Below are 19,502 nucleotides of genomic sequence, written 5' to 3'. Positions count from 1 at the left end.
CCTGCCCCAGATTCATCCATCCCGTCGTTTCTCTTCATTCGCATTCGATTCACGCGGCTTCTCAAAAAAGGGGGATCGATGTTTTGTGCGCTCACGTGTGTGTGCCCGGTTGCCCTGGTGATAGCGCCGCGGGCGGCGCCGCCTATTCAGAAACACGGCCAGCGTTGCCCTGCTAGCTTCACCTCGGATTTTGTGCTTCGAGCCAGCTCTCTGTTTTGCGCTTATCTTGGTATTGTTTGCGCTCGCTATCTTGCGCCTATCGACGTGCATCACATTTCATAAGCAGCGTGCAAGTCTCTGGTGTCCCTGTGTCTTAAAATAAACGCGTGTGCGGGAGCAGGATTGAGACTTGAGGTGTGTCTGCTGTTCCCTGACCTTACATGACCTTCTGTTCATTTCAAAATTAAAGTAGTTGAGCCTTCTGCTGCAGAACTGAGTGTTTTTTTAATTATTTTTCTCTTCTTTTTTTTTTACAGATTTGAATTGTTCCCTACCATAGTATTTTTCTTAGTTTTCTCAGTGTCTTAGTTTTTGACTTTAATTCTTTAGGGCTCCAGACCTGATTCTTTTTTGATTCTTTGTAGTTTTCTTAGACTGTATTCTTCTTGGATTTCATAGACAGCGCCTTAGTTTTTGGCTTAAGTCTGAATAATGACAGTAATTGCAGTTGAATGCCTCCCAGTGTCACTCTTAACACGAGGAAGTTATTTCACTGCTCCTGATATGAGTTTATGTGTTTAGTTTGCCAAAAGAGATAAGTCTAGCACGTATCTGACTCAAAGCTCTTTATGTTATGTGCTGACGTGCTTCACCCTCGATGGCAGTATTTTACAGTTGATGGCTCTTTAATATGGCATGGGAATTCTGTGGCCAGCCTATTGGTCAGATCATCAGACTGACCAATAGGCTGCCAGCTGTGTGGAAAAGCCACTGTTGCGCCTTTATTTACCCTGGAGCTGAGTGCTTTAACTCAGTCACTTCTGTGGGAATTTAAGCATCCTCTCATGCAAGTGCATAATCACAGTCATAATATAATAAAAACATGTTTCTGCCAGCAGTAATAATAATAACAATGAGAAGTAATTCTGTAAAGCATACCAGTGCTGAGGGATGCTGGTTGACTCACCTTGTTAAGGTACTGCTCTGGTGCTTAGCATCGAATCCTGACTGCCAGTGTGGTCTGTTTCTGACAGCCCTCTGACAGGGTGATACGCAGTCGTTCGAGCATCGCTCACGGAAGGGGAGGGGGGAGGTCTCAGTCATCCGGAATGATTGTTACTTGCCGTGCACAGGGAATGCCCCCCCCCTCACCCCCCACCCCCTCTGGTGGTCAGGTGGGCACCTGCAAGCATGCCAGTCAACTTGTACCTGAAGTGTCTTCCTCTGACTCACGTCTGTGTGAGCTTGACTTGATCTGTGGTGTGATGTGAAACACTGGCTGACATTGCAGGCTTAAAATTAGAGCACGTGCTCGTCTGTGCTATCAGGAATTTGTTGCGGCAGTTAGTGCTGATGTATTCCAAACTGGGGAGAAAAGGGTGGGGGGAGGGCTTCTCAAAATAATGCTTGCAAGGGTTGATGGTAATAACAAAGTGGGTACTAGACTTTCCTCATTTTGACCTTTGACCTCTGACCTCCATGAGCTGTCCATGCAGAACAGTAGCAACTTTTTCAGAAGAGTAGTGTTGAACAGCTGCATAGTTTTTGTTGTGGTATTGGGGGTGGGGATGATTGTATGTGACCATTCGTGTGTGTGTGGAGTTTGGCTGTGATGTCTCCAGTCTTATTAACCCTTTCTTTCCTCTCTCTCTCCCGCTCTCCTCTGGCTCCGCCCCCCCCGCACTCAGATGCCCCGCCCATCGACAGGGAGGAGCTGTTCGTGCAGAAGCTGCGGCAGTGCTGCGTGCTGTTCGACTTCGTCACCGACCCGCTCAGCGACCTCAAGTACAAGGAGGTGAAGCGCGCCGGCCTCAACGAGATGGTGGAGTACATCACGCACAACCGCGACGTGGTCACCGAGGCCATCTACCCCGAGGCGGTCATCATGGTGAGAGAGACCGCGGAGAACGCAGCACCCCCTCCTCCATCCCCCTCCCCCCTACCCCCAACCCCCTACCTCGCCCTGGCCACTCTGGGGCGTTGCCTTCCCTGTGTGACGGTGAATTTAAATGCCCCAAAATGCTTTATTTTTTTAATTTTTTTTAATTTTTTTAAATGACGCAACAGCCTTAGATTTTCAAATGCATTGCTGCATTCAGTTCTCCAGATATTGTTTCTACCATCATCTTCTGAGACTTTAGACCAGAGTTCAACTAGTCCACCGTTATCACGTTTGTTATGCTTTGGAGCAGTTTTGCACGCATTTACACAGATAATGGCTTTTTACACCATATCTGCTCCAGTATCAGCTGGGTTTACATTTTTTGATATTTGTTGAAATCTGTCCTTGGAATGAATTGGGAATTTAGTGCTTTTTTAAAAAATGTTTTAGCGAATCTGAGTTGATAAGAGGCTGTCCCATTACCTGGGTTTTAAGTGGGAAACTGCTGTCCCTGTTATAACCTGCTGGAGTGCGCACTGTTATCTCTGTGGGTTGTGTATTAACTGAAAGGTTGTGTGGTTGTGAAAGGCTCCATGTTACTTTAATATATTAGAGTGCTACATCTCCTCCCAGACTGTGTACCTAGTGTCCCTCGTCTTCCTCCCTCAGTCTGGCACTAAAAGAGGTGCATTAGTGCGCTCACACACTGTCTGACAGTTTTAGGGACAGTAACATGGTAACAAGGACATAGTTACCAGCTGGGGATCAGTCAGGTGATTTTAAATTTTGGAGTCCGTTCCTTATATATTACACAGTGCCCAAAGATGGCTTGTAGATGATCTGTCTTAGAGCTCCTGCAGTTTTACCAATCAGCTACTTTTCAGCACAGAGGGGGGGGGCAGGGCCAGAGCTGGTCAGGGTGTAGGGGTGATTTTAATTTGTCCCTACTCCGTGATGGGTGGAGGCACTGCTGCAGGGGGCGGGGCTTCATAGTCAACACCAGGGGTGGGGGTGGGGGTGGGGTTGAGGGGGTTTGCGATGCCACATGTGGAGTCCTATAAAAAGGCGGGCTGGAGGACAGGTTTTCGGCTTCTCTCTCTGAGCGCCCCCCCCCCCCCCCTTCCCCCGACACCCGACAGCCAGATGCTGCAACCACAGCCGCAGCTAAGGCTCAGGGGCTACAGCGGTGGGTAGCACCCGCTCACCCTCTGGGAGAACGGGAGGTTGTTATTTATTTTGGGCCGTAAGTCAGTCAGGCAGGCCTGTCGTTGGGCAGGACGGGTGCCGCCGCTCTTGTTCGCGTGCAGCCGATGGGAACGGGCTGATGGGTAGGTCGCCTCCGGGGGGGCCGTGGCATCCGATTTTTTTTTTTTCTCAGAGAGCTCACGTCAGCGGCGACACCCCTGCTGCGGTGCGCAGGCAGGGTAACCACGGCAACCACTCGCCCCCCCCCCCCATGTTGTGCATTTCACAGCCCAGCTGTCCCTCCCCCCCCCCCCCCCCCAGCGCTCACCTGCCGCTCCCGGGCAGTGCGCAGTAGTAGGCGGTGCCCGTCGGGGGGGTGGGGGGTGGGGGGCGGGGGGCGGTTTGTTCTAAAAGCGGGAGCTTGTGACATCAGCCGTGACATCATCACCTGTCAGAGATCGGGCTGACAGAACAGTCTGCCCCTGTGGCTGGCCGGAGGGAGAGAGTCAGCTGGCTGCAGAACGAGGCCTGTCCTTTGATCACCTTTAGGGGATCACCTCACGGGGTTTGCGTGGGACAGCTGCCTGTATTTTAAAGCTTTCAGACCTGTGTGAATACATTAAAAAATCCATATTTTCTTCAGCTAACATTATCGTTCTAACATTAGCTGGCATGGTAACCATGGCTGTTTGCTTGCTAATTAGAAATTAATGTTAGTTTACAGTAGGTATCTCCTTTTACTGGACTCTTTATGGTTGATTTTGCGTATTCCATCTTCCCTGTTCCGTGGCCACTAGGCTAGAAACTACGTCTTCGGAAATTTTTCCAAATATGACTAACATCCGACTGTTTTTGAAGCTATCTGTAGTCAGAATTGGCTAAAACATCGTGGAATACAAGGAGCTGCTGTGAAAGGGTAAACCATTTCTAATTCCACTTTTAATTGGTACTACATTATAATGATATAGCTGCCAGTCGGTAAATAGATGCTGTGATATCTTCGACCCGCTCCATCTGTGCTGTGCATCTCTCTTTGACTCACACGTACACTGTCGTTCCTCAGTGATTCACCAGTCGACTGATAGCGTTAATGTCTTCCAGCTTGGTGGCAAGGCGAACAAAAAAGCCTGCTTTGCCAGCTTCACTTTTTAATTTTTTTAATTTTTATTATTTTGGTGTGCTTTCTTGTATTTAATGGATGTCACTGACGATTAGTGCAGTCTCGGTGTCTTGTTGCTTGTAGCTTTGACTTGAATGTGGCATCTTCAACTCAACTGCGTTAGCAACACGGTAGCTAGCCTGAAGGTATTCCCAAGTGCGCTGGGGATAGGCGACAGGGATTTTATCAAAGTAAAGCGGAGACGCTTCTGTTGGAGCTATATTTTTTTTGTCAAGCAAACAATTTTGAGGAGCGTGCAGAATTTAGGTGAGCGTTTCTGTATCAGTAATGTAAGGTTATGCTTCAAATGATTTCATAATGGATGAATTCATGAAATATTCACACGGAATAGAGACGTGAAAAATGCAGAAAAGCTTTGCTCAGTGAATAATGACAGTCACTGCTGGCAATCGCTATTTCTCCTGACCTGACTACGTCAGTGTCCGCCTATGATGAAAAAACTAACAGATTCGACCTGACAATGGCACGCCTGGTTTATATCTGAAAATATGAGAAAATAATTATGTTATACCGGCGAACCATACGGAGTGACAGGTTGTGTGTTTGCGTTGTCTCCTACTCAATTTCCTGTCCTCAGCCCCCCCCCCCCCCATCATAAACACCCCAGTCCTCTCTGTGTGTGTTTGTCTTGCCTGCTGGGGCAGGAGAGGCTGTGGTTACAAGCGGAGGAGGTGACGGGCGCTGGTCTGTTCAGTTTTCAGTGAATCTCTTCAGGACCCTGCCGCCATCCTCGAACCCGACGGGGGCGGAGTTTGACCCCGAAGAGGACGAGCCCACCCTAGAAGCGGCCTGGCCGCACCTGCAGGTGCACACTCCCGCCCCACACATTCCCCAAATCACCATTATTTACATATGTGTACATACATACGCACTGTATGACCAAAAGTATCTGGACACCCTTTTGGTCTGGGGCTGTTTTTCATGGTCTAATCGCCCAATCAGCCCCCCCCCCAAACTCTCTAATGCTCTTCTGGCTGAATGGAAGCAAATTCCTGCAACAATGCTCCAACATCTAGTATTAAGCCTTCCCAGAAGAGTGGAGGTTGTTATAGCAGCAAAGGGTGGACCAACTCCATATTATAGTCCATAATTTTGGATGCAATGTTGGATGTCAGGTTTCCACATATTTTGGTCATGTAGTGTATTTCTATATATATATATATATATACATACACATACATACATTATGCGTGTTGAACTAGTACTATTGTTGGAAAAACCTTGAAACAAAAAGGATTAGACACCCAGTTTTACCCAATTGTTTCCAGCACCAGCCACTATGTTTCTACCAGTTGCTATGAAACAGAAAAGGTTTTGATTGAGGGAACCATAAACAAATGCTGTTGTGGAGCCTTGATAGAATTTATAGCGTTGTTTACAACCTCATTTTTGCTCGTGCCTAAAATGGCAGCCCTGCTGGCATTGACTCCAACTGTGACTGCGTCCGCCGTTTCCTTCGCAGCTGGTGTACGAGTTCTTCCTGCGATTCCTGGAGTCGCCCGATTTCCAGCCCAACGTCGCCAAAAAATACATCGACCAAAAGTTTGTATTATCCGTGAGTACCTCGCCTTCTTTACCCTTTATCTGGGTTTATCTGTGTGCCTAGTGCCAGGGATCTGCCGGTCCCTAGACTGCATGTGTACATGCTGTTTAGACAGAGGCCGATAAGTGTGTGGAGCATTTTCTTTCTCTCTCTCACTCTCTCTCACTCATTCACACTCTCTCTCTCTCTCTCTCTCTCACTCCCACTCTCTCACTCCCTCTCCCCCTCTCTCTCTTTATCCCTCCCTCCCTTCCTCACTCCCGCTCTCTTCCTCCCTCTCACTCTCTCTCTTTCTCATTCACTCTCTCTCTCACACTCCCCCTCTCTCTCTCTCTCTCTCTCTCATTCTCTCTCTCTCTCTCTCTCTCTCTCTCTCTCTCTCTCTCTCTCACACTCTCTCTCTCTCTCTCTCTTTCTCTCACACGCTCCCGGTCTGCAAATGAGAGCTCATCCCGGGCAGGGGAATTAGCCTGGATTGTTATGCATGATCGGAGACAAGCTCGCACCTCGGTCGAATGCATGAATATTAAGAGCGGTGTGACGGTTAGCCCCCCCCCCCCCCCGCCACAGCTGCTGCTGCCGCCGCCGCCATCTTTCCGGCATGTTCCCCACACCACAGCCTCACGAGGAGCATTGCCGTGCCCGTGGCCTCCCCCCCCCAATCTTACGGGCCCGCATTGTCCAAATGAGCCCCATTCATTGATTCGCATGGTGCCGTAGTTTCTTTAGCAGGCTCCTGGAGCCCCCCGTGGGCGAAGTGAACCTGCCTGTGGAACTGCGCGTTTGTGCCGTCGAGTGGGGGGGATCCGGTTACGAATAATAAAAGAGCGGTTGGGTTGCCAGATTTAGCTGCCGTGGCGCAGCGAGCGCGAGCTGCTTCCGACCACAGGCCCAAGGCCTGCGCTACAGCGAGCAGTTTCAGCTTGGGCTGTGTTATTAACTGAATATGATTGTGAGTCAGAAGGTTGGGACACAGTTAATCGCACGCGGATGGGGCAGGGGTGTCCAGTCTTATCCGAAAAGGGCCGATGTGGGTGCAGGTGTTTGTTTCAGCCCAGCATTACGACACCTGATTAATTTAATTAACTAACCATGGTCTTCAGTCAAGACCCTGATGAGTAGAATCAGGTGTCATAGTGCTCGGCAAGAACAAAAAAGCTGCACCCACACCGGCCCTTTTTTCGGATAAGATTGGACACCCCTGGTCTGGGGAATCTGGTTTTAGTGAAGGGAAGGAGGTGGCTCACGCCCTCTTTTGACTTCAGCAGGTTGCCAGATTACGCAGCTCATGTCCTCTTTTGACTTCAGCGGGTTGCCAGATTACGCAGCTCATGTCCTCTTTTGACTTCGGCAGGTTGCCAGATTACGCAGCTCATGTCCTCTTTTGACTTCAGCAGGTTGCCAGATTACACAGCTCATGTCCTCTTTTGACTTCAGTGGGTTGCCAGATTACGCAGCTCCGCGGTGTGTAACGGTTGGTGTCTTCCTCCCGGCCCCCCCTGCAGCTCCTGGAGCTGTTTGACAGCGAGGACCCCAGGGAGAGGGACTTCCTGAAGACAATCCTGCACCGCATCTACGGCAAGTTCCTGGGCCTGCGAGCCTACATCAGGCGACAGATCAACAACATATTTTACAGGTGAGCCCCCCCCTCCCTCCCCCAGCACAGTGAAGCCGGTGTGCAGCATTTCCCTCCTTCCCCATGTGACACGGGAACATCTGATCAGTCCATCTGTAATCACACTGCCTGCTGGAGAACTAACTGCAGGGCAGTGAAGCCTGTGTGCAGCGTTGATCCCCCCCCCATGTGACACGGGAACATCTCACCAGTCCGTCCATAATCACACTGCCTGGAGAACTAATTGCTGGGAAGCGAAGGACTAGTATTTTAAGCAGCATTTTTATGCTTTTTCCTTTTCGTTGATACAGATTTGGATTGCCCCTATCATATTCACAAGCCGTACTTATCGCTGTGCTCTGCTTCCTCCGGTATTGATTCGACTGAGTGCAGGCGGCGGCGGGCTCGTTCCCTGAAACCCATGACATCAGCTCCCTCTTTATTTCGTAGCGCAGGGTAGCACTGCGGTTGAAGCTTGCGCAGGGCGGGGTCGGAGGAGGACCGCCAAGTGCCGCTAGCGATTCAGCGAGCGGGCACGTGGGCGTCTGATTGGCCAGGAGCTCCTTTCCCCCCCGAGCGGTTCTCCCAAGCCAATCGGGACGCTGCGATCGGCCCTTGTCAGCTGCTGAGTGGGTGGAGAGGGAACAGGTGTGAGGACGAGTGGCGTGCACCCTCCTAAACCGACGGGTGGAATGTCACAGTGATGGAACGGGCCTACAATTACGGCCGTGCTTTCCAAAACTAAGAAAAGTGGGGAGTGCATTTTGCTGAATTAATTCTGTGATGCCTTCCTTTATTCTTCGTATTGGCAATGACGGAAAAAAAAAAACTGTTTTTCTGTTGCAGGTTTATATATGAAACGGAGCATCATAATGGAATCGCAGAGCTTTTAGAAATCTTAGGAAGGTGGGTACCCCGATCTCCTTACTTACGGGTGGTGTCATGAACGGTAGTTTTTGGAGCTTTAATTTAAAAAGATAAAGAAAAATGAAAGTAGTTGTCGAACACATATGGAATTTCAACAAAATCCGTTAAACTTTGGAATTCGCCACACCGATATTAACAGATGCAGTAGTCCACATAATTTCACCACAATACTCAAAACATAGCTTGAAGGATAATCACTTCAATGTAGTGCATCTGGTGGTTCATTTTTTAAACATTATAGCAGTGCCTTTTGTCACGTCCCTAACAAAATACATTATGAGTAACTAACTGATAAATGAAGGTCCAGTCAGGAATAATAGATTTTTAATTGCTTGCAAACTGAAGCCTGCTCTGTTCTCTCTCTCTCTCTCTCTCTCTCTCTCTCTCTCTCTCTCTCTCTCTCTCTCTCTCTCTCCCTCCCTCCCTCTCTCTCCCTCTCTCCAGCATAATCAACGGGTTCGCGCTGCCTCTGAAGGAAGAGCATAAGATGTTCCTGATCAGAGTGCTGCTCCCTCTGCACAAAGTGAAGTCTCTGAGCGTGTACCACCCGCAGGTAGCGCCCGCCCGCTCGTTAAGTAAAGGCTCCGCCCGCTCGTTAAGTATAAGCTCCGCCCGCTCGTTAAGTAAAAGCTCCGCCCGCTCGTTAAGTAAAAGCTCCGCCCGCTCGTTAAGTAAAAGCTCCGCCCGCTCGTTAAGTAAAGGCTCCGCCCGCTCGTTAAGTAAAGGCTCCGCCCGCTCGTTAAGTAAAGGCTCCGCCCCCGCTCGTTAAGTAAAGGCTCCGCCCGCTCGTTAAGTAAAAGCTCCGCCCCCGCTCGTTAAGTAAAGGCTCCGCCCGCTCGTTAAGTAAAGGCTCCGCCCCGCTCGTTAAGTAAAGGCTCCGCCCGCTCGTTAAGTAAAGGCTCCGCCCGCTCGTTAAGTAAAAGCTCCGCCCGCTCGTTAAGTAAAGGCTCCGCCCACTCGTTAAGTAAAGGCTCCGCCCGCTTGTTAAGTAAAGGCTCCGCCCGCTCGTTAAATAAAGGCTCCGCCCGCTCGTTTAAAAGCTCCGCTAGCTCCACCGCTAAACGCCGGAGCGCCGCGACTGCACCGTGTGGCAATAAAGGGGAATTGCACTTTCAACCACATATGGGCTTATTTTGTTTATATTGTCCTTATAATGAATGTGTCGACCTTCATTTTTCGATTAGTTATTTCGTTTTAAATGTCTAACGACGTTAGAAACAAGGACCTTTTTTTTCAGTGCAAGTCCACATAGTAGTACGGTTTCCGGTTTTTTCTTCTTCTTCGATGAAAAGCATAGCGTTGATGTCGCGCAATGATATGTGGCCTAGGTCTGCTTCCTGAATTTGTAAAGGTAAGCAACAGAACATCGTAAAATATTAACAAAACGAAATAACTAATCGAAAAATGAAGGTCGACACATTCATTAGAAGAAGATTGTAAATAAAATAAGCCCATATGTGTTTTAAAGTGTAATTCCCCTTTAAGCTGGAAACCTCGCCGTTCTCTGTGATCTTTGAAAATCTATTTATTATTATTATTATTATTATTATTATTATTATTATTATTATTAGTATAATTATTTATTTATTTTTTCTCTTCTCTTCCTTCCTTCCTCAGCTGGCCTACTGTGTGGTGCAGTTCTTGGAAAAAGACAGCAGTCTAACCGAACCTGTAAGTAGGAGCCGGGAGGGAGGGGGGCAGGGGCGTGGCGGGGGGGGATAAAATGGCGGTAATGGCGCTAACAGTCTCGCTGAAGCGTTTAGCCCTCGGCACGCTAGGGGGAGATTACCCGGCAGTTTCGCAGGAAAGGAAAACTCTCCCCGTCCTTAACGATTCCCGCACGTTGCCTGGGATACGACGTAGATCCAGGCTCTAATTAAAAACCTGGAGACCGTCGCTGTGTTGCTTGTGCAGAGATGCGTTTAAAATGCCAAAGCTGACTCACAGAGGGGGGGAGGGGGAGGGAGGGAGGGAGGTGGGGGGGGGGGGGGGAATCTAACGAAGGGTGCCTAATGTAAATGTGTGAGGTTTAGGTGTCTTGGAAAGCCTGTACCTGGCGGTATTTGAAACCCATGGCTTATATTTGGAAATCATGACGTCTAGGGGGAAAGAAGTGTCATTATGAGATGGTATTTAATGCAATTTAGTAGGTGTTTTAAAAGTTAAAAAAGGTAGTGTGAACTACTACACACCCACGCCCGTTATATTGCATGTCACACTTGCGGTCTTGTGATAACTCTTGTTACTGCAATAATAAAATGTCCCCAGCATGCATAATCTTGTTTAGGCCAAATGGCTGCCATTTCTTCCCCCCCGCCCCCCATCCTTCGCCTAACTTACCCCCCCTCTCTCCCTACCTGCCTCAGGTGATCATGAGCCTGTTGAAGTTCTGGCCCAAGACACACAGCCCCAAAGAGGTGATGTTCCTGAACGAGCTGGAGGAGATCCTGGACGTCATCGAGCCGTCCGAGTTCGCCAAGGTCATGGAGCCACTCTTCCGGCAGCTGGCCAAGTGTGTGTCCAGCCCGCACTTTCAGGTGCGCCGCCCCGCCCCGCGAGCCCAACGCCCTTCGCTAGCTTTACTTTCCACAGCCGGGCCGGCCATAGGGCCTAGAGCCTCAAGCCAACTGCCATGAAGCCTCCAGCCTCTAGCCAACTGCCATAGAGCAGACATAAAGCCTCCAGCCTCTAGCCAACTGCCATGAAGCCTCCAGCCTCAACCCAACTGCCATAGAGCAGACATAAAGCCTCCAGCCTCTAGCCAACTGCCATGAAGCCTCCAGCCTCAACCCAACAGCCATAGAGCAGACATAAAGCCTCCAGCCTCTAGCCAACTTCCGTAAAGCCTCCAGCCTCAAGCCAACTGCCATAAAGCCTCAAGCCAACTGCCATAGAGCCTCCAGCCTCAACCCAACTGCCATAAAGCCTCTAGCCAACTGCCATAAAGCATCCAGCCTCCTGCCAACTGCCATAAAGCCTCTAGCCTAAAGCCAACAGCCATAGAGCCTCCAGCCTCAAACCAACTGCCATAAAACCTCCAGCCTCTAGCCTAAAGCCTCTGTGGAAGCCTGATGATCTTCTGTTAGTCAGGCGTCAGAAGTTCCAACATCACTTATCCCTCCCATATGATGCAGCCTTGACGCTAACATAATACTACCATTGAAAATTTGTCACTAACTTGGCATATTTTGATAGCATGCTAACTATAACCACCCTGTCCGTGACTGTGACGACGCCCCCTTACCCTGATTGGCTTGATGATTACTGAGGGGATGGAAAGGGCCAATGGCGTGGGATCGGGGCGCTGAGGAGGCCTGACTGAAGGTCTGAAAGTGGCCGTGCCGAGCCAGCTCGCCTGGCATTGGCCGAAATTACGGAAACGCAGCCGACGAGCCAATAGGATTTCCTCTGTGGTTTTAGCCGCAGGCGGTGTTTGCCTAACTTCGTTCCCGTGGATGAGTGCTGTGGCTAACGGGGACCTCGCTGTGAGCATATGGCTGTGCTGGCTTTGCCCTCCCTGTGCTGGCCAACCAAAACAGGGCTCGTGCGGCTCGATGCTCGATGAGGGACCTGCCCTCTCTTTGTTTTGTTTTTTTTTTTTTGCTCTTTTTTTTTTTTTTTTTTCCTGACAATTTGCATAAATGAGAAGACCTTGCTTGTGGTTAAGCCATGATGTTTAAGTCCCTGTGTTGCTGTAAGGCGTTGTAGTTCAGTGTAAGCTATACTTGTCTGTTTGTTGTAATTATTGAGTGTGATTAATCGGTAACTGGATCCTGTCCACCTGTGAGGTCGGTCCCCTTCCTGAGAGCTGGCTGGCTATTTTAGCGGTGTTTGCAGTTTCATCAGTGCATCTACTGGACCCACTGTTAGGGGAGATTAAATACACTGGGGAAAAATACTGAAATAAAATGTTTTGCAGCACTTCAGAATGCAGAATTATGCAGATATACAGTATACACATTCATACATACACACCAGACCTTGGTCAAATATGTGTATGTTTTGGATTCAAATACTTTTCTGTGCTCAATTGATGTTGCCTGGTGTAATTGAGCCTGCCAATATGACCAGAAGGCGGGGATTACACTTTTTGAGAGTATTTCATTGGTTCAAAAACACCAGACAAGATCAGTAAAGCGTAGAAAAGTATTTGAATCCAAAACAAATACGTATTTGACCCAGGTCTGATACACACTGTTGTGAAATATATATAAATTTTATTATATTTTGAAAAATGATGAAATATTGACAGTGTTTTGCACTGTACACTGCATTTCCATGTGGGAGGCTGTAAGACTGTAAAGGCCTGTGTGGGGTCTGTGTGTGCTTCAGGTGGCCGAGAGGGCGCTGTACTACTGGAACAACGAGTACATCATGAGCCTGATCAGCGACAACGCCGCCCGCATCCTGCCCATCATGTTCCCCGCCCTCTACAAGAACTCCAAGAGCCACTGGAACAAGTACGTGACGTCGCCGCGCGGTGTTTGTGACGTGCGTGACGGTCTCTCTCGCGACTGTAGCCAGCATTGTTTCAGTTATGTAGCCTCAAGGTACAGCACTTCAGTATGCACTGTGCAGCAGCAGCAGTAATAGTGGCAGCAGCAGTAGTAGCAGCAGCAACAGAAGCAGCAGTAGCGGCAGCAGTAATAGTAGCAGTAGCAGTAGCAACAGCATCAGCAGCAGCAGCAGTAGAAGTAGTAATAGTAACAGTAGTAGCAGCAGTAGCAGTAGAATTAGTAATAGTAGCAGTAGCAGCAGTAGCAGTAGAAGTAGTAATAGTAGCAGTAGCAGCAGCGGCAGCAGTAATAGTATCAGTAGAAGCAGTAATAGTAGCAGTAGCAGCAGTAGTAGCAGTAGCAGTAGAATTAGTAATAGTAGTAGTAGCAGCAGTAGCAGTAGAAGTAGTAATAGTAGCAGTAGAAGTAGTAGCTATAGTATTGCTTTGGAAAATGCTGCTTCCTTGGTTTCGACTTGGGTTGCACTGAATTCAGGATTCTGCTTTGGAATCTCGTGGTTGTGCTGTAGCTCAATGCCTGATGTGTCACGGAAAGTAAAAGGTGGCCAATTAGGACTGCTCTTTCATAAAATGGTGGGAAGCTTGTCATTTGTGGAGCAGTAAGAAAAGAATGTCAAAAACAACAAGTCTGAGGTTAAACGTATGTGGTCGGAGTTCAAAGGAAGCTGCCTTGCAGGGCTGCCAGTTGCTGAAGCACCTGTCTTGTGCAGCCTCTGTCGTGCTAATGCTAGCTGAAGGCCCGTTAGAATAATCGATTGCGGTGGCGATGGTTTTGCTGACCCTGCCGCAGAACTTTTCGAACCGACAGAAAGCTTGACCCAACAGTGCTGGACGGCATCCGTCCAGAAACGGCGACCTTCTGAGTTTTGAGCGAGATGGTGACGAGTCGGAAACGAACCTGCAGCCTTCGCTTGGTCTGTGGTGGAGAATGTTGGGTTCACACGTCTCCTAATCTTACTGAACCTCACAACGCTGCCTTGACACTGAATAATGGGGGATAATGAGATAATAAGCTAATTAGAGACAGAGTGCCACACCATCTGCGTTAGGATTTGCATGCGATGTATGTTGCAGACCTGGGTCAAATACGTATTTGTTTTGGATTCAAATACTTTCTCTACACTTTACTGATCTTGTCTGGTGTATTGGAACCAATGAAATACTCTCAAAAAGTGCAAACCCCACCTTCTTGTCATATTGGCAGGCTCAATTACACCAGGCAAGATCAATAGAGCACAGAAAAGTATTTGAATTTTAAAAATATACGTATTTGACCTGTTAATGTCTGGTATGTTGTATATGCTATATGCAGAGCCTTTAATTAGCATATCCCCCCCCCCCCCCAAAAAAAACTTTCTGTTAACCTATTTAAATGTACCTGTTTTTTGTGTATTTAAAAATAATTATGCATCTGCGCTTTGGTCTGTTTGTATCCCACAGGCCGTTGATTTATCTTCATTAAGCAACACTTTCATAATGCCGAGTTGGGCCACAGACAATCAGATTAATGTACTGTTTACGGTGTGTCGTGTGTCTGAAGGACCGTGCGAACGGTATGAAGCGCTCAGCCACTGGCTGGCGTCCGCAGCGGAAAGCGGAGCTAACTCGAGACGAGCGCGTCACAGCGGCGCGCTAATCGCTTCGGCTGCGGTCTCCAGCGCAGCTTTTATTGCGCTGGCCTTGTGGTGACGGCAAGCAAACGCTGAGATGGCAGCACAATCTGTAACGGGAGGGGGGGGGGGTAATTATGCAGTTGTCAATATTTAGCAGGCATTCAAGTATTGCCTTTCCTGACCTTTGCCGCTGAATTAGCATTTTGGGGCATACGACGTTTCAACGTGTTTACGTTTCTTTCAGGCTGGCCGCAGCCGTGGTCGTTATGAATGGCCGGTTTTGGAATGTTTTATTTGAGTTGTGTATGCGACGTTGGGCCAACGTTTCCCCTCTTCCCCTTGCCACGGCAGGACAATACACGGGCTGATCTACAACGCGCTGAAGCTCTTCATGGAGATGAACCAGAAGCTGTTCGACGACTGCACCCAGCAGTACAAGGCCGAGAAACAGAAGTGAGTGCGTTACCCGGGAGACCGCCGTGTTCCGACCGCACCCCCAAAAACAAAAAGGGCCCGACAGCGGGAGGCCGGGAAACCTTTTGGACGCACCTGCGGGAGCGATCGATCTCTCCCTCGCTTTCGGACGCACCTGCGGGGGGGTTGTTGATCTCTCCTTCAAAGGCAGAATAAGACCAAACGCTGCCTTTCGCCCTTTCACAAAGGAACAGGGAGGAACACCGTGACCCCATAGCGCTCAAACAGTACGACGCCTGCATTTTAAAAACGTTTTCTGAATTTTAGAATTGTATTATTTATGTTTTTTTTTTTTGTTTTGTTTTTTTTTTGGAGAGAGAGAGAGAGCAAGGGAGCGGGTGAGGGAGAGCGAGGAGAGAAGGAGGGTGAGGGAGGAGGGAGAGCGTAGGAGGCGGGAGGAGAGAGAGAGAGAGGAGAAGAGAGCGGGTGAGGGAGAGAGAGAGAGAGAGAGCGGGTGAGGGAGAGAGAGAGAGAGAGAGAGAGAGGGGAGGAGAGAGAGAGAGCGGGTGAGGGAGAGAGAGAGAGAGCGGGTGAGGGAGAGAGAGAGAGAGCGGGTGAGGGAGAGAGAGAGAGAGAGGGGGTGAGGGAGGGAGAGAGAGAGAGCGGGTGAGGGAGGGAGAGAGAGAGAGCGGGTGAGGGAGAGAGAGAGAGAGAGCGGGTGAGGGAGAGCGAGAAGAGAGAGAGAGCGGGTGAGGGAGAGAGAAAGAGAGAGCGGGTGAGGGAGAGCGAGTGAGAGAAGCCATCGGTGGTGGGTGGCGGCCGTGTGCGCGTCTCTGCCGGTCCTGACGCCTTGCCTTGCCTTGCCTTGTCTGTTTGGCCCGCAGAGAGAAGTACAAGCTGAAGGAGCGGGAGGAGACCTGGCACAAGCTCGAGGAGCTGGCCAAGCAGAACCCTCAGGTGAGCCAGGTTCTCACCGGGGCACGCCCGGCTGGACCAGCACCCGACGGCAGGCGGCTCTGACGCCGTCCCAGAGACCGGGGCCATGTTCTGCTCCGTGTCTCACCGCCGCAGCTTTAAAAGAAAGCCGCTGTTTTTACACGCAAATGCCGATTCGGTAACGTGGGACAGGGTGTTCATTGACCGTGAGCGTGCTCGTTCTTTTTGGGGCTGAGCAGCAGTGGGGTAAGACAGTCCATATAAGATTAAAAAAACGAAAAAGGGGCGTTGTGGAATAATACAGTTCTGTATTAGTACGTTGCGCAGTTCTTGCTGACATCTCCAATCATTTCCATGCGCGCATTCTTACAGCTTTGCTGCTATTATAGTGTATATTGTAAAGGAGCATCATCACCCCTACAGTGCAGTGCCTATCCTATGATTTAAAATACTCATGCATGCAGGGGTAAATGCAACATTTATTTCCTTTAATAAACTTTTTTTTTGTTTTATTATGAAAAGGCACGTGCCATATTAATTTCTCTATTTGCAAGAACCGTTTTAGATTAATTAAAAATGTGTTTTGTGCCTCGATTCAGCAGTTGCAGATTTATATTTAATGTCCACTGCTGACACTGGCTGCAGTTTTGTGATTCAGCATTCACCATAAATCTGTAGTGCACAGGCTGAATTTAGTGTTTTCAGTTCAACTGAGGCTGTGAGTATGGTAGTAATCCTATTTTTCCCTGCTAAATATGATTTATATGGGTCGTCCTCAGTTGATCAGTTGAAGACAATTTCACTTGTCGCTTTCGTTTGCTCAAAATTTATGTTAATTGATAAGATTTATATGGATTTATGTCAGGGATTTATGTCTGAACTTTATAATCCGTAATATTATTGGCAGTGAGCTAGTTAATTATATAAAAATGGTGAATTGGCCATAGATTTTTCCTGAAGCATAGTACCTGTAATGTTCTCTTAACATTGAATATGAAAACTGTTATTTTTAATATTTGCAAATCTCATTCTGTGAAGCACAGAGCTTGCTTGTGATACGCTGTTACCCGTCTTACTGAAGGCTGTCCATTCATTAGCCAGTTACACACAGATCTGTCCCTGTCCACTCTCTTATCTCCTCGTCACAGCAGTGATATCCCATAATACTCGTCTCCTAGGGAACGGGAGAGGTGGAAAACACACCATCCGGGATTTCAGAATTCTTTGGCACGTGAAGACCTGGGGGGGGGGGGCTTTGTGTGAAATGACTTGTCTAACAGAGCTGTTGGGGTGGGGTGGTGGGGGGGGGGAATGTGGTGGTATCTCTTTTTTAAACAAAGTCATGCTTAAATTAATTACCCTCAGATCTTTGTGTTTCAGACAGATTTAATTATCATAGTTCATCTCTCGTGTCTCGCCTCTGGCTCAGACGGAAGATTTATTTATATATTTATTTTGTTTAAGGCGGCTGATGTTCTAATTAAGAGTAACGGTTTCAGTGCGATGTGGCGGGTCCCTTGTCACATGACCTCTTTTCTGTCTGTCTGCCCTGCAGATTACCAAGGTCCACCCTCCCCTCCACCCACAGGAAGAGGTCAGTTCTGTTGTAATGGAATCGTTTGACAGATTTGCTTGGTTTTTGAAAAGTGCTGCGGCACTTTCAAAATGAGTGAGACGTTGGAGCATTATTCATGAACTTCAGGTATTTTACTGCCTCTTGTTTTAGACCAGATCTAGGGCGGCAGTCCCATTTTCTGACAACCTTCTCAACCTTATTCTTGTTATAGCTTCTTGGTAGTTCTTCATTTTTTTCAACAATCCTGTTCTGTCGTTGTTTCAACATGTTTTTTCCCCCCCCCCCCCCAAGATTCCCGCCCAGAAATTAAGGTCAATTCATTCAGTGCCCTGTTTTTTTTTTAAGCCTGACACTGAGTGTTGATTGACTTCACGTTGAACGTTCTCCATGAATGTCAGACTCACGGAGATGTGAGAGAATGCTCTCATTGTTCGTCTGACTGCTGGGTCACGTGACTCCGCTTAATCCGCAGTGCTGATGTTTATCTTCAGGGCAGGGCCAGGGTTTATTCACTGTTTATTAGCTGGCATTGCAAAGCCCTGGGGCTCATTGAGTATCTGCCCTTTTGTGTTTCTGGGTATGTGTGTATGTGTGTGTGTGTGTGTGTGTGTGTGTCTGTTTGTGTATGTGTGTGTGTGTGCGTGCGTGTGTGTGTGTGTGTGTGTGTGTCTGTTTGTGTATGTGTGTGTGTGTCCGTGCGTGTGTGTGTGTGCGCGTGTGTGTGCGCGTGTCTGTGTGTCCGTGCGTGTGTGTGTGTGTGCGCGCGTGCGTGTGTGTGCATGTGTCCGTGCGTGTCCGTGCGTGTGTGTGCGTGTATGTGTGTTTGTAGTTCATGATGTACAATGAGAGCTCGGTGGGGATGCCCCTGTACTCCATGGAAACGGAGACGCCCACCGCTGAAGACATCCAGCTGCTGAAGAAGACCGTGGAGACCGAAGCCACCCAGGTCAGCGCCCGCCCACCGGAAGTATTCAGAGCGACAGACACCCAGCCAGCCAAGCCCGATTTACACAGGGGAGAAACTCCAGTATTCAGAGCTGTGTGAGAGACAGGCATCCAGCACAGGGGAGAAACTCCAGGATTCAGAGCTGTGTGAGAGAGAGGCATCCAGCACAGGGGAGAAAGCCCAGGATTCAGAGCTGTTTGAGAGAGAGGCATCCAGCACAGGGGAGAAACCCCAGTAATCAGCTGTGTGAGAGAGAGGCGTCCAGCACAGGGGAGAAAGCCCTGGATTCAGAGCTGTGTGAGAGAGAGGCATCCAGCACAGGGGAGAAACCCCAGTAATCAGCTGTGTGAGAGACAGACATCCAGCACAGGGGAGAAACTCCAGGATTCAGAGCTGTGTGAGAGACAGGCATCCAGCACAGGGGAGAAACTCCAGGATTCAGAGCTGTGTGAGACAGGCATCCAGCACAGGGGAGAAACTCCAGGATTCAGAGCTGTGTGAGACAGGCATCCAGCACAGGGGAGAAACTCCAGGATTCAGAGCTGTATCAGAGACAGGCATCCAGCCGGATTTACACAGGGGAGAAACTCCAGTATTCAGAGCTGTGTTGAGACAGGCATCCAGCACAGGGGAGAAACTGCAGGATTCAGAGCTGTGTGAGAGAGAGGCATCCAGCACAGGGGAGAAACTCCAGGATTCAGAGCTGTGTGAGACAGGCATCCAGCACAGGGGAGAAAGCCCAGGATTCAGAGCTGTGAGAGAGAGAGGCATCCAGCACAGGGGAGAAAGCCCAGGATTCAGAGCTGTGAGAGACAGGCGTCCAGCACAGGGGAGAAAGCCCAGTATTCAGAGCTGTGTGCGAGACAGGCGTCCAGCTGGATTTACACAGGGGAGGAACGCACATTAGAGGGAGACGAGTCACAGAATAGAGAGTCCACATACGCCTGCCTGGAAAACGAGCTGGTCAGGACTTTCATTTTCGCCTCAGTAGGACAAGGGGCCAGTGGGAT

General features: G+C 49.1%; 1 protein-coding gene across 2 annotated transcripts in view; it reads left to right on the top strand.

The window, feature by feature from the left end:
• ppp2r5d (protein phosphatase 2, regulatory subunit B', delta) overlaps positions 1-19,502 on the top strand; it is a 36,529-nt gene that overhangs the window by 15,060 nt on the left and 1,967 nt on the right. For both annotated transcript variants that reach the window (XM_064317248.1, XM_064317249.1), the window contains 13 exons: positions 1,848-2,047; positions 5,101-5,211; positions 5,869-5,961; positions 7,455-7,585; positions 8,411-8,470; positions 8,936-9,044; positions 10,109-10,162; positions 10,858-11,028; positions 12,824-12,951; positions 14,972-15,073; positions 15,919-15,991; positions 17,526-17,564; positions 18,376-18,492. In XM_064317248.1, the coding sequence (XP_064173318.1) occupies positions 1,848-2,047; positions 5,101-5,211; positions 5,869-5,961; positions 7,455-7,585; positions 8,411-8,470; positions 8,936-9,044; positions 10,109-10,162; positions 10,858-11,028; positions 12,824-12,951; positions 14,972-15,073; positions 15,919-15,991; positions 17,526-17,564; positions 18,376-18,492 (1,388 nt within the window). The remainder of the gene's footprint in view (positions 1-1,847; positions 2,048-5,100; positions 5,212-5,868; positions 5,962-7,454; positions 7,586-8,410; positions 8,471-8,935; positions 9,045-10,108; positions 10,163-10,857; positions 11,029-12,823; positions 12,952-14,971; positions 15,074-15,918; positions 15,992-17,525; positions 17,565-18,375; positions 18,493-19,502) is intronic.

The sequence above is a fragment of the Anguilla rostrata genome, chromosome 18 (genome assembly GCF_018555375.3).
Source record: "Anguilla rostrata isolate EN2019 chromosome 18, ASM1855537v3, whole genome shotgun sequence".
NCBI classification, from domain to species: domain Eukaryota; kingdom Metazoa; phylum Chordata; class Actinopteri; order Anguilliformes; family Anguillidae; genus Anguilla; species Anguilla rostrata.
The sequence above is the reverse complement of the archived record's forward strand: the minus strand, read 5'-3'. Positions and strand labels throughout refer to the sequence as shown.